At 37.1% G+C, this 17,466-nt stretch overlaps 1 protein-coding gene across 1 annotated transcript in view; it reads right to left on the reverse strand.

The window, feature by feature from the left end:
• LOC137437230 (uncharacterized) overlaps positions 1–17,466 on the reverse strand; it is a 215,618-nt gene that overhangs the window by 47,028 nt on the left and 151,124 nt on the right. Inside the window, exon 15 of the mRNA XM_078766265.1 lies at positions 11,455–11,545. Within this exon, the coding sequence (XP_078622391.1) occupies positions 11,455–11,545 (91 nt within the window). The remainder of the gene's footprint in view (positions 1–11,454; positions 11,546–17,466) is intronic.

The raw sequence follows: 17,466 nt of genomic DNA on the forward strand, positions 1-17,466 counted from the left end.
GAGAAGGAGGTGAGAAAGGGGACTGTAAAGTTACAAGGGGGCATAGAGGACCTGACGCAGGAGGTGGAACAGCTGACGGAGGGACAAAAAGAAGTAACGGAGCAGGTTCAAAGGAACACTGCGGTATTAGGAGGATTAAAAGCGACACAGAAAGAACTAAAAGATGACTTGATAGCGACGAAGAGGGAATGTCAGATGGTACGTGAGGGACTGACAACGAGGTTGGACGAGGTGATAGAGGTAATGGAGACGAAGGACCGGCAGGTGAGGACGCACATGGAAACGGTCAAGGTAGCCTTGGAGGACGAGCTTGAGGAGACGTACCGGGGAATAAAAGAGGTGAAACAGAAATTAGAAGAAGTGGAAGAAGGGGTGAGCGAAATTAAGAAGCGACGGAGAGAGGATAAGAAAGAGATAAAAGAGGAGATAAAAGAATTGGTCCAAAGTCTGTGTTTGGATCGTGATGATGTGCTCATTAACCGGATGAGGGATTCGCAGGTGATGGAGGAGAAGCGAAGAGGAAGAGGACCCGGTGTAAGTGGTGACCAATATGGTCGTGCGTATGATGCGCCAGGTGATTTAATAAGCTTGGGGGTCGAGATGGACCCGGGTGTTCGTGAGAGGCCATTGGTGAAGTGTGTGACCAAGGCTGGGAGTGGAATGAGTGTACCGAGGTGTGTAAGGAAAGGTACGAGGAGCATGGAAACGGCTGGATGTGTGAGCAAGGAACGGGCTGCGGGGTGTAAGCGTCCAGGTGAAGCATCGACGTTAAACTGGTTAGCGGTTAGAGCGACTTTTAGCCGAATCGGGCCCTCGGTGCGTGCTGGGCCTCGCTTTGAACGGCCGCGTCCGTGCTCCACTAGGCGGAGCGGGCGGCTGGATAGGAAGGGTCGTCATGGCGACCACTTTTTGTTGAGGCATACCGGCAGGTCGAGATCGGGCCATGGGATGGCTCCGTGCCGAGATGGTGCGTGGGGTCTCGGGCCGGGTAAGCCCCCGTCCCTGCACCGAATGCGGGACGTATCCAGCCGCTGGCACCAAACAACCTGCATGCATGGCTTGGCTGTACGCAGCCGAGCTTTAGAAGTAAATTGGCGCACCAAGAGGCATTAGTGCGTAGACTGGGTGATGAGGATAGTGTTTTGGCCCCAAAATTAGAGAAAAACAAAATTTGATGATTGGCAAAGGATTGGCAGTAGTGATTGGCAGATGATGGGTAGTGATTGGCAAATTTTTGATTTCTTGAAATTTGATGTGCAAAATTGGTAGTGAGCGATGGGCCCGGTGGGTAAGGGTGGCATCCCTGCCACCCTTCCCATGTGGGGCAAATGCGCTATAGTTTATGGGGTGTATGGCAGTGAAAACTAGCCCGGGTGGGTTAGGATATTGATAGGGCCCTAGAAGATGACATTAGGTAACGTTAAGATTAGTTAGTGACTGATACCTGTAGTGGGGACGCAGGTAGATTAGGGTGGATGATAATGACGTGGGAGCGCAATAGTTAAAGGGACGACTGGGAAGCGCAAGTTTCAGAAGGGAGTAGTTAGCTGAGATGATGCCGTGTGTGTGAGAATTGAACAGGTGTGATTGCACAGGTGTGCAACTGGACAGGTGTGTGGAGCAGTGTGTGAGTAGTGAGTGTTGTGGATCAGCGCGAATGCGCTTGGGGAGAGAAGGGTGCAGGCGGCACCAAGAATGAGAGCACAGGTGTGCAAGTACAGGTGTGTGGAGAGAGTTGGAGTAAGTGGTACGGAGTGGTGTGCATGGTGCGAAGGTGTGAATGGGGGAAGAGTGGACCCCTTTCACGAGTACCCGGGGCGGGTAGTGTAAGTGTTAGGTAGAGGGTATAGGTAAATTGTGGTTGGATATTGGCATTTGTGGTGCGGTTGCAGAATGGTATTGTGGATGGGTGCATTAGTGTTGTGGAAATGGCTGGGCGTGTACCCTGTTAGTGTGTGTAGTTGGTTGGGCACTCCACCACTGTGAGGATGTCGGCCAGGTGAGGCCGCAGGTGGGCTCTGGGAGCCGTTAGTGTCAATGGGGCCCGAGGATCCGGAGGACGGACCCGGGTAGCCCAGTGCCAGAGAGGGCACCGAGTGGGGAGAGCGCCAGAGGGCCTTCCCCAGGTAGTTAGGTTAGGGTAAGGAGCAGGTAAGCTCGGAGGCAACTGCAGTGGTGGAGGTGTGCAGGTGGGTAGACCTGCCGGGAGAGGTACACGCCACAGCCCAGAAATTGTGCGAGGGCACCGGGAGATGAATCGGGGGAGTGAGACCCCAAATTGAAAAGCACCACAGTTTGGTCAATGGGAATTGGTTTTTAGAACCCACAGTGTAAGAGGGCCAATGGTTTGGCAGGAGAAAGACCCCGGGTAATGTAAAGTTGTTAAAGTCATTTAGGAAATAGTTAGGATTGATGAACCTGTCGCACCATACGCAGCCACTTACCTGAGGTGATGATGATGACTCCACACCTGTGTTTTCTTTGTTCTGTGTGCAGGAAAGGAGAATTGCTGTTGGATTTGTGAGACGCATCACGACGTGGATGAGACATTGGGGTGATTCCATCTCTCCCTCCTTAGGAGGGGCTGATGATGAATTGGTGATGGCAAATTATGATGTTGAGTTGGAGATGGCAAATTTGATTGGTTAGGAGGGAGAGAAGACGAATTTGGTTTATGGGAGGAACGGGGAAGACAGTAGGGACGTTTGTTGATTTGTAAAGTAGATGTTTATGGGTAGTGTTGTGTTTTGTGGATACAGTAAGGGGTAAGGGAGGGGCAATGTAGGTTACCTGGTGGGGGGGGGGGGGCGTACGGTAGGAACGTACCTGTCTCACCTGGTTCCCATGTGCCCCTAGTGTGCATTACCTAATGTTGCGTGCACTTTTGCGCCCTTACCACCTTACTCACTTGTCTTCTTCTTTTGTCTCCCACCTCCGAGGATCTGGCTTTGGGGCAGAGAGAGAGAGGAGAGAGAGGTGCGGGCTCCGCAGTTGTGGGCCTGCACTTTCGCTGCTTGCTGCCGGGATCGATACACCATATGGACCGCAATTTTGGTGGCCACCCACAATGGACCGCAGTTTTTTTGCGGCCAAGCACCACCCGTGGATGGACCTATGGGTCAACGTGGCACCTATGCCATACAGGTGAACCACTAATAGTTGGCCACCAGACGGCCACAATCTAGAAATGGACGCGGTTGGCACCTTTCTTTATTTTTGAAAGAAGCCAGAAGGCCAAGTGCACCACACGAAGGCAAGACCAGCGGCAGAACATCGGCCGGCTGCGACACCACCGATGACGTTGAGCACTTTATTGGTGCACCGGATGGTGCTGACTGTATGAATATGGGGTGGTGCTTTTGGTGCTTGGAAGGGGTGCTCTGCACAGTATTAAAGGCCGTAAGGCCACAGAGCACTCGTGGGTTGGTGTATCGATGCTGGCATGCGTGCTCTCTCTATGCATAACATCTGCATGTGTTCCTCCAAAAACAGGTCCTGGATCGTAGTGTAAATATCAGCGTAGTCTTGTAAATAATGCTCCCTACCGGCTGTATGTTTCGTTTGCGAATTCTTTCCGCGATTCGGTTATCCTGTGGGTGTGTTTCTGTGAGGAGAAGGGTGCAACGTCGCAGGGGGACATATTTACTCATTTGTGAACATCTGTAAAACTGTCGCACTCAGGGTAGAGTTAATAGTAGAGGGAACTACATCTGAGTGCCACACTAAAGTAGGTAAAAATTTATCGGGTCGGGACGCCCCGAGGGTAGAGAAGGGTGCAATGTTGCGGATATGGGATTTGGCCTCCATATCCGCTTGTAAATATTCCCCTATTTCCCCAATACTCCCCAACTATCCCCAATCCCCCATTCCCTAGTCCCATTGTCTGTAAACAACACTCTGTAGAACCGACCTTCCCCTTTTTCCCCCATTAAATGTCGTGCCCAGGTCCACCGCATCTCACGTAGACAACTTTCGGACATCTTGCTAGTTATTCTTAGTCTATGTCAGTTAAGGACTCGTTTCCATTAATTCTGACTCTTCGTTGCACCAGAATGTGATTGTATGGCACCAGTAGTGAGTTTAGGACCTCCCCATACCTCCTCCCATCTTCCCCATGAAACAACAACAACAACAACTACCACAACAGTGCGCGGGGAGTGTGCGTCCTCACTCCGGCTCGGTTAGCCGCCATTGCCCATGTGCGCCGACGGGGTTACCACGAAGGGGCTGCCTGTCGGCCCCTCGTCAAGGGCGGAGCCCGGTAACCCCCCGCACCCAATAAGAAGCAACGGGCCGATTCCATCTGGGGCGGAGCTAACGAGCCGAGGGCGTGTCACTCCCCGCCGGATATACGCAGCCACTTACCGGACGTGACGTGAGATGCGCCTCAGCCACGAAGGAGAAACAGACGCCACCTCCAGCGCGACGAGACCTCCCGCATCTCTGGACCGGACCGGGTTGATTCTGCCCCTGCGCCAAGGTGCACCTTGAGCCTCGACTACCTGCCCTTCCTTGCCATCAATCCCCGTGTGAGTCAGTCTTGTCCTGTTTATCTGTGGTCTGTCGGGGTTACTATAAGACCGTGATTAAGTGCCTACCTTCCTATGCTGTCTCTCTTGTCCTTGTAATCTAACGTTCCGAAATATTATAACCTCCTCCGGAGGTCTTGAGAACTGTACCCCTGGTGTCGTGTCATTTAAACCCAGCCGTGTGTCCTTTCCTTAATTGATTTAGCGTAGCGCGACTCGGCCAACGTTCGAGTATAATCGGGTAAACTGTGCAGACGCGGTCATACCAAACCGCTCGGTAAACCAACATCCACAACCGCGTCTGTAACAATATAAACCATGTGAACTTACAATATACATTATATATCAATTTTAAAGATTTCTGTGATATAAACCATGTGAACTTACAATATACATTATATATCAATTTTAAAGATTTCTGTGATATAAACTATGTGAACTTACAATATACATTATATATCAATTTTAAAGTTTTACTGTGATATAAACTATGTGAACTTACAACATACATTATATATCAATTTTAAAGATTTCTGTGATATAAACAATGTGAACTTACAATATACATTATATATCAATTTTAAAGATTTCTGTGATATAAACCATGTGAACTTACAATAAACATTATATATCAATTTTAAAGATTTCTGTGATATAAACAATGTCAACTTACAACATACATTATATATCAATTTTAATGTTTTACTGTGATATAAACTATGTGAACTTACAACATATATCATGTATCAATTTTAAAGATTTCTGTGATATAAACTATGTGAACTTACAATATACATTATATATCAATTTTAAAGATTTCTGTGATATAAACCATGTGAACTTACAATATACATTATATATCAATTTTAAAGATTTCTGTGATATAAACAATGTGAACTTACAATATACATTATATATCAATTTTAAAGATTTCTGTGATATAAACAATGTGAATTTACAATGTACATTATATATCAATTTTAAAGATTTCTGTGATATAAACAATGTGAATTTACAATATACATTACATTGCAATTTTAATGTTTTACTGTGATATAAACAATGTGAATTTACAATGTACATTATATATCAATTTTAAAGATTTCTGTGATATAAACAATGTGAACTTACAATGTACATTATATATCAATTTTAAAGATTTCTGTGATATAAACAATGTGAACTTACAATGTACATTATATATCAATTTTAAAGTTTTACTGTGATATAAACAATGTGAACTTACAATATACATTATATATCAATTTTAAAGTTTTACTGTGATATAAACAATGTGAACTTACAATATACATTATATATCAATTTTAAAGTTTTACTGTGATATAAACCATGTGAACTTACAATATACATTATATATCAATTTTAAAGATTTCTGTGATATAAACCATGTGAACTTAAATATACATTATATTTCAATTTTAAAGATTTCTGTGATATAAACCATGTGAACTTACAACATACATTACATATCAATTTTAAAGATTTCTTTGATATAAACAATGTGAATTTACAATGTACATTATATATCAATTTTAAAGATTTCTGTGATATAAACAATGTGAATTTACAATATGCATTACATTGCAATTTTAATGTTTTACTGTGATATAAACAATGTGAACTTACAATATACATTATATATCAATTTTAAAGTTTTACTGTGATATAAACTATGTGAACTTACAATATACATAATATATCAATTTTAAAGATTTCTGTGATATAAACCATGTGAACTTACAATATACATTATATATCAATTTTAAAGATTTCTGTGATATAAACAATGTGAACTTAGAATATACATTATATATCAATTTTAAAATTTTCTGTGATATAAACCATGTGAACTTACAATATACATTATATATCAATTTTAAAGTTTTACTGTGATATAAACAATGTGAACTTACAATATACATTATATATCAATTTTAAAGATTTCTGTGATATAAACCATGTGAACTTAGAATATACATTATATATCAATTTTAAAGATTTCTGTGATATAAACCATGTGAACTTACAATATACATTATATATCAATTTTAAAGTTTTACTGTGATATAAACTATGTGAACTTACAATATACATTATATATCAATTTTAAAGATTTCTGTGATATAAACAATGTGAACTTACAATATACATTATATATCAATTTTAAAGATTTCTGTGATATAAACCATGTGAACTTACAATATACATTATATATAAATTTTAAAGATTTCTGTGATATAAACAATGTGAACTTACAATATACATTATATATCAATTTTAAAGATTTCTGTGATATAAACAATGTGAATTTACAATGTACATTATATATCAATTTTAAAGATTTCTGTGATATAAACAATGTGAATTTACAATATACATTACATTGCAATTTTAATGTTTTACTGTGATATAAACTATGTGAACTTACAATATACATTATATATCAATTTTAAAGATTTCTGTGATATAAACCATGTGAACTTACAATATACATTATATATCAATTTTAAAGTTTTACTGTGATATAAACTATGTGAACTTACAATATACATTATATATCAATTTTAAAGATTTCTGTGATATAAACCATGTGAACTTACAATATACATTATATATCAATTTTAAAGATTTCTGTGATATAAACAATGTGAACTTACAATATACATTATATATCAATTTTAAAGATTTCTGTGATATAAACAATGTGAATTTACAATGTACATTATATATCAATTTTAAAGATTTCTGTGATATAAACAATGTGAATTTACAATATACATTACATTGCAATTTTAATGTTTTACTGTGATATAAACAATGTGAATTTACAATGTACATTATATATCAATTTTAAAGATTTCTGTGATATAAACAATGTGAACTTACAATGTACATTATATATCAATTTTAAAGATTTCTGTGATATAAACAATGTGAACTTACAATGTACATTATATATCAATTTTAAAGTTTTACTGTGATATAAACAATGTGAACTTACAATATACATTATATATCAATTTTAAAGTTTTACTGTGATATAAACAATGTGAACTTACAATATACATTATATATCAATTTTAAAGTTTTACTGTGATATAAACCATGTGAACTTACAATATACATTATATATCAATTTTAAAGATTTCTGTGATATAAACCATGTGAACTTAAATATACATTATATTTCAATTTTAAAGATTTCTGTGATAGAAACCATGTGAACTTACAACATACATTACATATCAATTTTAAAGATTTCTTTGATATAAACAATGTGAATTTACAATGTACATTATATATCAATTTTAAAGATTTCTGTGATATAAACAATGTGAATTTACAATATACATTACATTGCAATTTTAATGTTTTACTGTGATATAAACAATGTGAACTTACAATATACATTATATATCAATTTTAAAGTTTTACTGTGATATAAACTATGTGAACTTACAATATACATAATATATCAATTTTAAAGATTTCTGTGATATAAACCATGTGAACTTACAATATACATTATATATCAATTTTAAAGATTTCTGTGATATAAACAATGTGAACTTAGAATATACATTATATATCAATTTTAAAATTTTCTGTGATATAAACCATGTGAACTTACAATATACATTATATATCAATTTTAAAGTTTTACTGTGATATAAACAATGTGAACTTACAATATACATTATATATCAATTTTAAAGTTTTACTGTGATATAAACAATGTGAACTTACAATATACATTATATATCAATTTTAAAGATTTCTGTGATATAAACCATGTGAACTTAGAATATACATTACATATCAATTTTAAAGATTTCTGTTATATAAACCATGTCAACTTACAATATACATTATATATCAATTTTAAAGATTTCTGTGATATAAACCATGTGAACTTACAATATACATTATATATCAATTTTAAAGTTTTACTGTGATATAAACTATGTGAACTTACAATATACATTATATATCAATTTTAAAGATTTCTGTGATATAAACAATGTGAACTTACAATATACATTATATATCAATTTTAAAGATTTCTGTGATATAAACCATGTGAACTTACAATATACATTATATATCAATTTTAAAGATTTCTGTGATATAAACAATGTGAACTTACAATATACATTATATATCAATTTTAAAGATTTCTGTGATATAAACAATGTGAATTTACAATGTACATTATATATCAATTTTAAAGATTTCTGTGATATAAACAATGTGAATTTACAATATACATTACATTGCAATTTTAATGTTTTACTGTGATATAAACTATGTGAACTTGCAATATACATTATATATCAATTTTAAAGATTTCTGTGATATAAACCATGTGAACTTACAATGTACATTATATATCAATTTTAAAGTTTTACTGTGATATAAACTATGTGAACTTACAATATACATTATATATCAATTTTAAAGATTTCTGTGATATAAACCATGTGAACTTACAATATACATTATATATCAATTTTAAAGATTTCTGTGATATAAACAATGTGAACTTACAATATACATTATATATCAATTTTAAAGATTTCTGTGATATAAACAATGTGAATTTACAATGTACATTATATATCAATTTTAAAGATTTCTGTGATATAAACAATGTGAATTTACAATATACATTACATTGCAATTTTAATGTTTTACTGTGATATAAACAATGTGAATTTACAATGTACATTATATATCAATTTTAAAGATTTCTGTGATATAAACAATGTGAACTTACAATGTACATTATATATCAATTTTAAAGATTTCTGTGATATAAACAATGTGAACTTACAATGTACATTATATATCAATTTTAAAGTTTTACTGTGATATAAACAATGTGAACTTACAATATACATTATATATCAATTTTAAAGTTTTACTGTGATATAAACTATGTGAACTTACAATATACATTATATATCAATTTTAAAGATTTCTGTGATATAAACAATGTGAACTTACAATATACATAATATATCAATTTTAAAGATTTCTGTGATATAAACCATGTGAACTTACAATATACATTATATATCAATTTTAAAGATTTCTGTGATATAAACCATGTGAACTTACAATATACATTATATATCAATTTTAAAGTTTTACTGTGATATAAACTATGTGAACTTACAATATACATTATATATCAATTTTAAAGATTTCTGTGATATAAACAATGTGAACTTACAATATACATAATATATCAATTTTAAAGATTTCTGTGATATAAACCATGTGAACTTACAATATACATTATATATCAATTTTAAAGATTTCTGTGATATAAACTATGTGAACTTACAATATACATTATATATCAATTTTAAAGATTTCTGTGATATAAACAATGTGAATTTACAATATACATTACATTGCAATTTTAATGTTTTACTGTGATATAAACAATGTGAACTTACAATATACATTATATATCAATTTTAAAGTTTTACTGTGATATAAACTATGTGAACTTACAATATACATAATATATCAATTTTAAAGATTTCTGTGATATAAACCATGTGAACTTACAATATACATTATATATCAATTTTAAAGATTTCTGTGATATAAACAATGTGAACTTAGAATATACATTATATATCAATTTTAAAATTTTCTGTGATATAAACAATGTGAACTTACAACATACATTATATATCAATTTTAAAGTTTTACTGTGATATAAACAATGTGAACTTACAATATACATTATATATCAATTTTAAAGTTTTACTGTGATATAAACAATGTGAACTTACAATATACATTATATATCAATTTTAAAGATTTCTGTGATATAAACCATGTGAACTTAGAATATACATTACATATCAATTTTAAAGATTTCTGTGATATAAACCATGTGAACTTACAATATACATTATATATCAATTTTAAAGATTTCTGTGATATAAACCATGTGAACTTACAATATACATTATATATCAATTTTAAAGTTTTACTGTGATATAAACTATGTGAACTTACAATATACATTATATATCAATTTTAAAGATTTCTGTGATATAAACAATGTGAACTTACAATATACATAATATATCAATTTTAAAGATTTCTGTGATATAAACCATGTGAACTTACAATATACATTATATATCAATTTTAAAGATTTCTGTGATATAAACTATGTGAACTTACAATATACATTATATATCAATTTTAAAGATTTCTGTGATATAAACAATGTGAATTTACAATATACATTACATTGCAATTTTAATGTTTTACTGTGATATAAACAATGTGAACTTACAATATACATTATATATCAATTTTAAAGATTTCTGTGATATAAACAATGTGAACTTACAATATACATTATATATCAATTTTAAAGATTTCTGTGATATAAACAATGTGAACTTAGAATATACATTATATATCAATTTTAAAATTTTCTGTGATATAAACAATGTGAACTTAGAATATACATTATATATCAATTTTAAAGATTTCTGTGATATAAACAATGTGAACTTAGAATATACATTATATATCAATTTTAAAATTTTCTGTGATATAAACAATGTGAACTTAGAATATACATTATATATCAATTTTAAAGATTTCTGTGATATAAACAATGTGAACTTAGAATATACATTATATATCAATTTTAAAGATTTCTGTGATATAAACAATGTGAACTTAGAATATACATTATATATCAATTTTAAAATTTTCTGTGATATAAACAATGTGAACTTAGAATATACATTATATATCAATTTTAAAGATTTCTGTGATATAAACCATGTGAACTTATGATATACATTTTATCTATCAATTTTAAAATTTTCTGTGATATAAACCACGTGAACTTGCGATGTACCTTGTGCAATGGAATTGACATCTCTTTGCTGTAGGTTTGGAATGGTGCTCACAGCAGTTGCAGTGGTAAGCAAGCTATGTGCCACAATTTCCTGCAGGGCAAGTAATCATGATTGTGTCAAAGAATGTGCAGTATTGCCAAGAAATCATATTTACTGATATTGTGGCAGGTTTGCAACACTTTTGTCTGAACTTTACGTATGAGTTACCTGCAAGTTGCTCCTCCTCAAGCCCATCTCCTTCCCTGAACCAAAGCCTATCGCAAAGTCTCATTGCTTCTGAAGCAGTTCCAAGGCAAGGGACATGCTGGGTAGTTTGCCATAGTTTGCCCAGCCAACAGCCATAGGAATCAAACCCACACTGTCACGCATTATAGCTTTACTTTTCAAATGGTCACTTCAGCTTTGTAAAATTCCCTGAGTTTTGAAAAATTCCACAAGTATCTCTGTGCCAAATCATTCCCCAGTGATTTGCTTAAATTATAATTGATCAGTCGCGCTCACATCCATCATTATGCAGCCTTTCAAATATCTAGTTTTGCACTAACTGAAATCTGTCCCTCCTGCTTCACTTGACTCTTATCAGTTTGCCTATCACTTTAATGGTTGTTTTATTTTTTGTGGTTATTTTTATATATATACACAAAGAATTAAGTTAAGCACCCCCCCCGTTTTTTTACAACCTCGCACATTACAAGTTTGTTGTCGTCAAAACAGTGTAATATACCCATGATATTGCTATATTTTCTGGAGAAGTGATATTATGGTCACATAAAAACATAACAATCATGCCGTTTTCAATATTTTATTCTGAATAATTTAAGGTGAAATTTTTTGGGAATTTTAGGCATATTTTCACCTCAATTTAAGTATGGAGCTATAGGTCCATCACGGACAGTGTGGATGACGTTTATGTTTTCTAACGTACAGTCATTGTTCTGAGAAGACCTCTAGCGATCTTTGCGTCAATAACGTGTGTAGGACCCACGTGATCGGATCACTGACTCAACCAATCACTTTTTTTCACTTTGATCACTCAATTTCATCAATGGATAATTGCTAATGTCATACCAATCATTATTTGATCTCACATACCTTAGAATATATGCCAATGTATACATATACACAAAGAATATATATTAGGGGGTGCTTACCTTAATTCGTTGTGTAGGGGTGCTTAACTTAATTCTTTGTGTATATATGGCCTCGGCTCGTGGAAGAACTTGGACACATAACAGATAAGGACACACCATAACAAAGGGAACAGCAGGAGAAAGGGGAAACGCCAATAGCAGGGCATAGGGAGAAGGTAGACAGAGATGGACAAACAAGGGATGCAGGTCACGATGAGAGTTTGGGGAGAATGCAAGGGGTGGACAAGATGGATAAACAAGGAAATTTTGATAATTGTCAGGGTTGGTTAATGGGTGGAGAAAATTTCATGGTTTTTAATGTGTTTTTGACCAGAAACTTTTCCGCCTTTTCAGGTGTTAAAGACAGAATTGAGGAGCAGTTGGGTATCCCCGATGGTATATTCATTGTTCACTGATGATTGATTGTCACATCATCTGATAGCTTATTGGTGGTGAAGTTTGCAGATGACATGACCGACATTGCTGGCCTGATTCAAACAGTGATGAAAGTGATTACTGCAATCAAGTTAAAAAGCTTGTCGAATGGTATTCTCTAAGCAATCTCTGTGTCATAAATACAAAGAAAATTATTATTCACTTCAGGAAAAACAAAACTCCCATTCAACCGTTGGTTATTCACACTGCTGAAGTTTACATTGTCACTTCTTTTAAAATGTTAGGGATACATATGTCCAATGACGTTAAATGGGGGAGAAACACCCATCGCTGTGTGAAGAAGGCTTCATGAATGTTTGTTCTTTCTTCAAAGGTTGAAAAGTTTTGGTGTCGGCCATCCTTGTTGATCAAGTTCTATCTGACAGTGATAGAGAATGTCCTGACACCGTCTTTCACTGTTTTGGTATGGCAGCTCGATGTGGGACGACCAATCCCATCTTAACAGGATAGCAATGACTGCTTGTACAATTATGGGGTGTGATGTCCCTTCCATCGAGAGCCTATACCCCTGGGCCGGTATTCATAAAGCTACTTAAGTCAAAGTGGGCCCACTAAGTACCATCTTAACTTAAGCGGACCGAACAAGTGGAATTCAATATGTTACTTGTCTCATGGAACTCACTTAAATCGGCCCCTAAATTTAAGACACTTCCGAGGCAGTCTTAACTTTAGGGTGGGTGGTTACTAGATTGAATATTCTGTCATTAGGTTCAGTTCGCTGAAGGGATATGGCAACTCTGATGTTAGCAGTGCAGTTTGATATAGACCGAAGGTTGGCAATGCGTCACGAACGTGTTTTTCGTGACAGAGTTCACCCATTGGAAATTTAAAAATCTACTGTTTCCACATAGGCATTAAGTTCTAATTTGAATCGGTAAAGGCTACATATGTAAAAATACTGAAATTACCTGTGTTTGATAATTCCTTCTTGTATTGCCGATATTCCTCCTTCGGTATACTGCACAGGTTTTGCCACTTTTTTGCACCTCTGCCAATGTCCTTGCCACTGCATTACGACTATTCAGGGCCGTCAATATTCTCTCCCAAGCCAAGTGTTTTTTTTTGGGACGAAACGGTTGGCCCAAATTTATGGAGAATCACCGACATTTCTCTCTCGTACATGTCCACTAGTCGGAGTTTCTCAATTTGGGAGAAATTCGGTTTTCTCTTCCTCTTGTCCATGTTGAGTGTGAGAAGACGGCTCTTCATACACGGCATTTATAGCAATTCAACAATGATTTGGCCTTGGATCTCAGTAATAGCTGTCGTTGGTCGGTCACCAAACCACAGAAAATGAACATAAACGGCAATGAAATGTGACATCGAGCCTTGGAAATCACTTGAGACAATCTTCATAACTTTATGCGGGGCACTCAGCTAAGCAGGGTACTTAAGAGTGTTTATGAATTTCAAGATAACAACCCCACTCAGCAAAGTGGGGGTACTTAGCAGTTAAGTAGTCTTAAATTAAGAAGTTATATGAATACGGCCCAGTCGAGTAGTGAAAATAGTGAAAGCTATCGTCCGAGATGAGTTACCCGCAGTACGCCATATTTTTTAACTTCTCCATTCGGGTAACCGTTACTGTTCTATCAAGACCGACTCGAATCACTTGGAGGAGGACAACTTTTACCGCACTGCAATCCACACCCTCAATGCATCAATCAGTCTAAACTTTTTGTTTGAGGATTTAAAGAATGGATGTGGATATTTTAAACCATGCCACTCATTTCATCGCCAAAATGTTGTTTTACACCTCTCTGCATTCATCACATTGAATGTAATGGAAAACCAAATAGTGCTTTGGAGTCATCAGAAGGAACCAGAAGAAGTAAAGAGTAAAGATGAGAATCTATTTCTTATTCACTGTTATTTCTTAAGCACACTAAAATTCAGATTTTATTACCATTCAATGCAATTTATAACCATGTACTGTCAAAGTACTCCGAATTGTATACGCATCACATATAATTTAAAAGAACACCTGATTACAGGTGTGCCTCACTGACCGGATCTTCCTCAGCATCATCCCGTTTCTGCCCCTCAACCTTAATATGGTCAGTTAAGGTGGGCCAGCAGTGGCACATATTCCTCCACATGCAGCAACTACACTTGGATTCATACGTACCCCATCCCCAGGCAGGGAGAACGGAAACTACAACAACAAAATAACAGCTTCCACTCCCAGGATCCACAGCACTGAGAAAAGAAAACAAAAACAGAAAACATTATGAAGCACCCACCCTTATAATCTTCACTCAACAACAAAACACACACACACAACCGACTAGCCTCATAAACACTACACTAAAACAACAACCATAAACATCTGTATTTCCATTCCACCCTCAGTCACTAATGTACCCTTTTAGGGCTGAAAGAACCACCACACACTCAACCTCCACCTACACCATTTGACTAGCCTGCATAAACATCCTCCAAATCCAAAGTGAGCCTTTCAAGGCAGCCTGGGCCACTCTCTTGCATGTCCTCCTCTTTTCTATCCCACACACTCCAATTCGAGCAAGAAATGCACAAAAGGAATTGCCAATATACTGTATCCTCCACACCCTACCTCAAATGGCTGACAAGAAACTCGCCAACCCTTCTCCCAACACTCTGCCTCCAGCTCACTGCCTCTTTCCTCTCTTCCTCTCGTGCACCTCTTCAAAGTTCTCTTCTCAAAGTACTGACAATCCCCCCAAGATGACCTGCCTCGTTGCACCTGACCAGATGACAATGTCAGGCCACAACCTTGTCACGCAGATATCCTCCGGGAATACCAATTGTGGCTTTCGGTCTCCCACCGCCTGCCAATCACAAGCCTCTGACACACCTCTTGCCTTACACCTCCTCCTCCTCCTCTTTCCCCCTCTTACCGCTTGGCCCTCTTTGACAAACAACACACCTCTCCCATCGGCATCCTTCTACATCGGCCCCCTTCTCTCTTGATCTCATCACCTCTTGTTGCACCATCTCCACTACAACCGCCAGCACCTGATCGTGCCGCCACTTGTATGTTCCTGGTGCCAATGCGACAGAGCGTGCACTCAGTCTATGCTGCACCATTCCCAGACCTCCATACCAAGAGCAACTCTCCTCCTGCAGCAACCCCCACACCCTCAAGTTTGCTGGGGATGGAAGCACATCATACATTTCCCGCAACAGGAAATTCAACAATATTGGCTCCATCCTCCAAATCCCTTCCCACTTCAATATCCTCACCCGCACACCTTCCCACCTAGTCCAAGCACCTTGCTGTGCCTGACCGACTGCCTTCACATATCTCCCCTCCTCTTCCTTTCTTCTCACCTCCCTCTCAACCATCTTCCTCCTCTCTTTCACACATGCCTTTCCCCATCGCTCATGCTTCATCCACCCCAAGCCATGCTTCTCGTGCTGTGCGATCCCCACGACCTCCTCCTGTTACAACTGCTCCTCCATCTCGTCCACCTCTGCTCGTGCATTCCACTTCCGTCCTCCCTTCTTCTCTGGGAGAGCATTCTTTACCACTGCATCACTTGAATCCTGCAACATCATGAACTCCCGCACCCTCACCACCTTAAACTCCTCGGTTAATGATGTCAAGGGAAACTGGAGTTTTCCACCCTGACCATAAAAAGCATTTCTTCATCAAACAGCGTGGCGCTCCCAACCACCTCCTCACAAACCCACACACCACAACCTCCATCCACTCTACATGTCCAATCACAATATCATACATCATCAATGGCCACAATACTCGTGGCATCAATCCAAACTTCACCATACCTTCAACTTACTTGGCAAACCACATGCATCAATCCTCTTCAGACCTCTCAAAAGCTTGTTCCTCACCTCCTCCACCCTCCCCACATCATTCAACTCCACAGTATACCATCTTCCCAAACTCTTCACAGGGGCCTCCACCAATGATGGAACCACCTCCCTTGCCAGCTCAAACTTGTGACTGCAATCCACTACTCCTCGTCTCACCAAAATTCCCCATCGCATAAATCTTTCCAGTCGTCCCAGTACCTCTACTGCTGCATCAGCGGACTGTTGGACAACTGTCAGGTCATCCATGAAAGCAAACATTGCTGGCAACCTCTGACCAGGGGCTAGCTCCACTTCTTTCCCATGTCCACTCACTACACGTATCAACAACTCCATAACCAGCACAAACAAAATCGGGGAGATGGTACATCCCACCGGGATCCCCACTTCCAACTTCTGCCACTCTGTTACATAGGACTGTGTCGCAAACCGCATCCAAAACTGATCATAATATGCCATCAAAAAATCCATAAATCTCCGTGGTACCCAAAATAAATCCATGGAATACCTGATCAAGGCATGTGGCACTGACCCATATGCATTCTCCAAATCCAGACATACCACCGCCACATCCTTCCTTTGCCTCTTTGCCTCCTGTAACACTTGCCA

This window comes from Myxine glutinosa, chromosome 12 (assembly GCF_964187855.1).
Source record: "Myxine glutinosa chromosome 12, kmMyxGlut1.1, whole genome shotgun sequence".
Taxonomy (NCBI): Eukaryota; Metazoa; Chordata; class Myxini; order Myxiniformes; family Myxinidae; genus Myxine; species Myxine glutinosa.